The sequence below is a fragment of the Berghia stephanieae genome, unplaced genomic scaffold (genome assembly GCF_034508935.2).
Source record: "Berghia stephanieae isolate SIO BIC M18660-M18661 unplaced genomic scaffold, UCSD_Bste_1.3 scaffold3889, whole genome shotgun sequence".
Lineage (NCBI taxonomy): Eukaryota > Metazoa > Mollusca > Gastropoda > Nudibranchia > Aeolidiidae > Berghia > Berghia stephanieae.
In genome coordinates this window covers 1-4,892 of record NW_027625165.1, presented here as the reverse complement: position 1 = coordinate 4,892, position 4,892 = coordinate 1, and the positions used below count along the sequence as shown (strand labels likewise).

General features: G+C 43.8%; 1 protein-coding gene across 1 annotated transcript; it reads right to left on the bottom strand.

Annotated features, from left to right (window-relative positions):
* Positions 1–1,761: 1,761 nt before the first annotated feature.
* LOC144961734 (uncharacterized protein YagA-like) lies at positions 1,762–2,958 on the bottom strand (the record flags this gene model as incomplete). The annotated part of the gene is made up of 2 exons (XM_078894831.1): positions 2,498–2,958; positions 1,762–1,799 (listed from the first exon to the last, which is right to left on the bottom strand). Coding segments are annotated over exons 1-2 (499 nt in total), but the record flags the coding sequence as incomplete, so codon positions are not given.
* Positions 2,959–4,892: the final 1,934 nt, after the last annotated feature.

The window sequence follows — 4,892 nt, the reverse complement described above, 5'->3', positions numbered from 1 at the left end:
ACCAATCAGAACATCACAACTTACCTCCTCTCCACATCTAACCGTGCTCTGCTATTTTATTGTATAATTGTCTAAAAGTTAATAAAATTACAAACTACCAACCCAATATACCTATCACCTAACTGCCCATTTAACCACTCACCCTCCATGAACACCTCAGAGAACATAAATAATCTTTTATTTCATCCTTTTATTAACAAAATAAATAAATAAATAAAAAAAATAAATAAAGGAATCCGATAGATAATGCACGATACAGAAGCAGTAAATGAAACAAAACCATCCTACTGCTACTATCTACCCACAACATGTTGAAAATGTTTTATAATAAACCTAACAAAAAAATGGGTGCTAATTAAGACGGTCATTATATAGGATAGTCTGGGTAAAAAAAAAAAGAAAAGAATACGATACAAAAGAATGATCTGTTCCATTGTTCTTGAATAAAGACTGATTATTATACATCCTGGCCTTTGTTGTTTGATCGCCTCCACTACTCTGGAGTGGATGCGCTAGGAATCGGGTAGACTATGGTGTCTCTGGACTTGACTGTGGTGAGTGCTCTTCGCACATGAAATCAACTCCTACTTCTACTTCTGACACATGACGTCATGCTACTATCAATATCAGTACTAGTAGTACTAAACTGTCACTTCATTGTCTGATCTATCTTCCTCACTTGAGCACCACCCCCGCAGTTACAGTCTGGAACTCCTAAATCGACCTCAGGACCGAATCCATCCACTCCCACGGCCTCTACACTCTGCCAAGTCTACCACTACCACTCGCCGACATCAACTACTCGGTTGTCTTGACTCCACTCGCCGGCATCAACTACCCGGTTGTCTTGACTCCACTCGCCGGCATCAACTACCCGGTTGTCTTGACTCCACTCGCCGGCATCAACTACCCGGTACCCGGTTGTCTTGACTCCACTCACCGGCATCAACTACCCGGTTGTCTTGACTCCACTCGCCGGCATCAACTACCCGGTTGTCTTGACTCCACTCGCCGGCATCAACTACCCGGTTGTCTTGACTCCACTCGTCGGCATCAACTACCCGGTTGTCTGACTCTATTACACCTATATTATGAAAATTCATAATTGTGAGATTCTTTAAATAAAAATTCCTACATATTTAAAATCATTTAAACAAGACAATATAAAACTCTTTCCATTGTTTAATGTTTAGCTCGTGGTGGTGTTGTCATTGGTAGACTCACAATCAGAGAAAAATAAAATTGAGAGTGACCTTTTACAACATTGTGTCTGTACATTTGTAACTTTTCTAATCGACAGGTTGAGGAGAAAGACAATATTTGTGGGTGAACCGCAAGGGAAGTTTTTAAAGGTAGATCGAGTAGAACAATGTTGATGGTAGAATTAGAATGATTTTAATGGATACAAAAATTCCTACAGCAAATAAAAGACAATAATCAAAATCAAAACATTATTTAAAAAAGCGCCATAGGAAATAAATTGGAATATTATTATTTTGAATTATTGACTTCCCCAGTCTTAAATATTGGACAATACGGGACATCTCATGCAATCTTATACGTTGGTCTATTATGAGGTTGGTTATGGAAAACTTTAATTTTTATTTCTTTTACACAATACAAAATATGAAAGTAGACCGGTTCAAAATCTTGTTAATCACTAAAATTGTAACACTTTGGAACAGTGTCAATTATTAAACGAAATAGGCTGGTTTCATTGACCGATTCAAAGTAATGTTTTATAGAGAGGAGATCAATTACCGATATGATTGTGATTAAATTCATAGACACGTGGTATCCTGTAGAAATAGTCAGTAATGATACAATAAAGTAATAACAAAATCCGTGTATAGATTATTGCTAACGTTTAATAGTGGATAGAACTTGGATTGATTGTATGGATCAGAGGACGAACCGTACAAGACTAAGAAAACGGAAGTAAACATTGAATACAATAGAAGTGCGTCGTAGTGCTTAAAATGTAAGACAAATGTTCGTGCGAAGCACCGACATAACTGGTCGCCACACTACCCCTCCCCCAGCGGGGCGCAACAGTTGTTCAGCGGAATCTTGGTGGTAGCCGAGATTCTCGACCTGATCGAGTTGTCGCCAGGCGTCCCGTGACAGGGGTCGAATTCACGCGTTTCAGTTGCGTGTCATCTGAATGAGGTAATGTCAATGGTTTTGGGTTGGCTGTTGTGTGGCTGATGTTAGTGTCTGAGTGTGAGAGGTGTGCAGTTTTTAGTCGATCGATGGAAATCTTTTCAGAGCGACCTTTCATGTCCAAAATGAAATATTTGTCCCTTTTGTCAATAATCCGATAAGGGCCGTCGTATGGACGCTGGAGCGGATGTCTGTGCGAGTCAATTCTCACATAAACGTAACCAGTAGATGCCAGGTTGGATGGCACATATGTGGACTGTTGGCCGTGAAACTTGGGGGGGGTGGTGGTTTCATGGAACGTATTGTGTTTTGTAGCCGCTGAACGAATTCTGACTTTGGTGTAGATGTTTCAGGACCAGTCGACGACAAAAACTCTCCTGGAAGACGAAGGGTTGAACCGTAGACTAAATCAGCGGGGGAACAGCCAGAGTCCTCTCGCCAGGATGTACGAATCCCCAGCAACACAATGGGTATCTCCGAATACCAGTTTGTGCCTGTGGTCCGGGCTTTCAGTGCTGCCTTCAGTTGGCGATGGAATCGTTCAATCATCCCATTTGCTGGAGGGTGATATGCGGTTGTTCGGTTGACGTTGATGCCCAAACACCTGTTGCACTCTGTCCAAAGTGCCGATGTGAATTGTGCGCCACGGTCGGAAGTAATGTTTTCAGGAACACCAAATCGGGAAATCCAATGGTGTATCAAAGCTTGAGCACAGGTAGAAGCATGAGCATCTGGAAGAGGAATTGCCTCTGGCCACCTCGTGAAGCGATCGATGACTGTAAACAAGTAAGTCATACCTTGGCTGATGGGTAGTGGTCCAACGAGATCAACATGGAGGCTACTAAATCGATTCGTTGGTAGTGGCCGGTCGACAAGTGGTGCTCGGGTGTGCCTATGCACTTTGGAAGATTGACAATGATGACACTCTTTACACCATTTACGTATGTCTCTTTTCATCCCATGCCAAACGAAACGTTGACTGATGGTGCGTTGTGTGAGCCGTGCGCCGGCGTGGGAGAGACCGTGAATCTGGTCAAAAATTTGTCGAGTCCATGACGTTGGAAGAATGGGGCGTGTTGAAGTGTCACACAAGACTGTGGATGAACCAAATGGAATGTTCTCAAGTGTAAGACCTGTGGTAGATTTGCGATAAGATTCCATTTCCTGTGAGTGAACCTGGTCATATGCAAGTTTAGTGAAATCAGTAATGGAACAATGGCTGAGTCTGTGGGCGTCATAATATTAAAACGCGAGAAGGCATCAGCTACCACGTTAAATTGACCTGTGATATGCTGAATATCAGTGGTGAATTCGGCGATGTAAGACAAGTGTCTTGTTTGTCGAGGCGAGCGGTCAGTTTGACTGATGAGAGCGGAGACAAGTGGTTTGTGGTCTGTGAATAATGTAAATGCCCTACCTTCCAGGAAATGCCTGAAGTGTTTGACAGCGCTGTAAGCGGCGAGCAGTTCGCGGTCAAACGCACTGTATTTTTTTTCTGTGGCTGAGAGCTTCCTAGAAATGAAGGCAAGCGGGACCCAGTTATGACCTTGCTTTTGTTCAAGTTGTGCACCGACAGCTGAGTTGGAAGCGTCAACTGTAAGACTTGTTGGGGCATTTGGTAGGGGATGGTGAAGGAGAACAGCGTGTTTCAAAGCCTCCTTGGGCTTTTCAAACGCCGTATTGCAGTCATCAGACCACACGATGGATTGTCCTTTGCCACTTGCCTGAGAATGTAGTGGGGCAAGGAAGTCTGCCACGATAAATCTGTGGTAATAGTTTAGCAAGCCAAGGAATCGCTGAAGGCCGGCACGGTCAGTGGGAGGGGCACTGTCACGTAGAGAGGCCACCCTGTCCTGTAGTGGAAGAATCCCTTCAGCAGTCACACGTTGGCCAAGAAAATCCAACTCGCTAACACCGAAAACGCATTTCGCCTTGTTGATCACAAGTCCGTTTGTAGAGAGGAGTTGAAAAAGTTCCCGTAAGTGTTCAATATGTTCTTTATGTGAATGACTGGCAACCAAAATGTAGTCAACATAGACGAAAGCGAAAGGTATGTCTCTCAAAATGCCATCCATGAGTCTTTGAAATGCTTGGGCAGCGTTCTTCAAGCCAAATGGCATCCGCACGAATTCCCACAACCCAAATGGCGTAATGATTGCTGTTTTTGGAATTGACGACTCTGCCATGGGAATTTGATGATAGCCCCTAATCAGGTCGATCTTGGAAAAGGCGTTGCATCCAGAAAGGCGGCTATTGAAGTCGTGAATATGAGGTAGAGGATACCGATCATCTTTGATCACAACATTGAGGAGTCTGTAGTCACCGCAAGGCCTCAGTTGGCCATCCGATTTGGAAACTACATGTAGAGGGGATGCCCATGCTGATTTAGAGCGACGGATGATTCCCATCTGCTCCATCTTGAAGAATTCAGCCTTTGCTGCAGTCAGTTTTTCTGGATTGAGACGGCGCGCTCGAGCGTGGACGGGTGGCCCATTGGTGATTATGTGATGCTCCACGCCGTGTTTGTTGCGAGATGAGTTAAACTGGGGAATGACAAGGTCTGGAAACTGTTGAAGGAGGTCAGAGTATGCAGTACTTGGGTGCACTGAGAGGCCGGCAAGGCTTATGGGTGAATTAGTATATTTAAGTGAACAGAAATGTTGTCCATAGACAAGAGTCGTTTTCCTTTTAGATCAATTATCAGGGCGTTGGAAACAAAGAAATCCGCA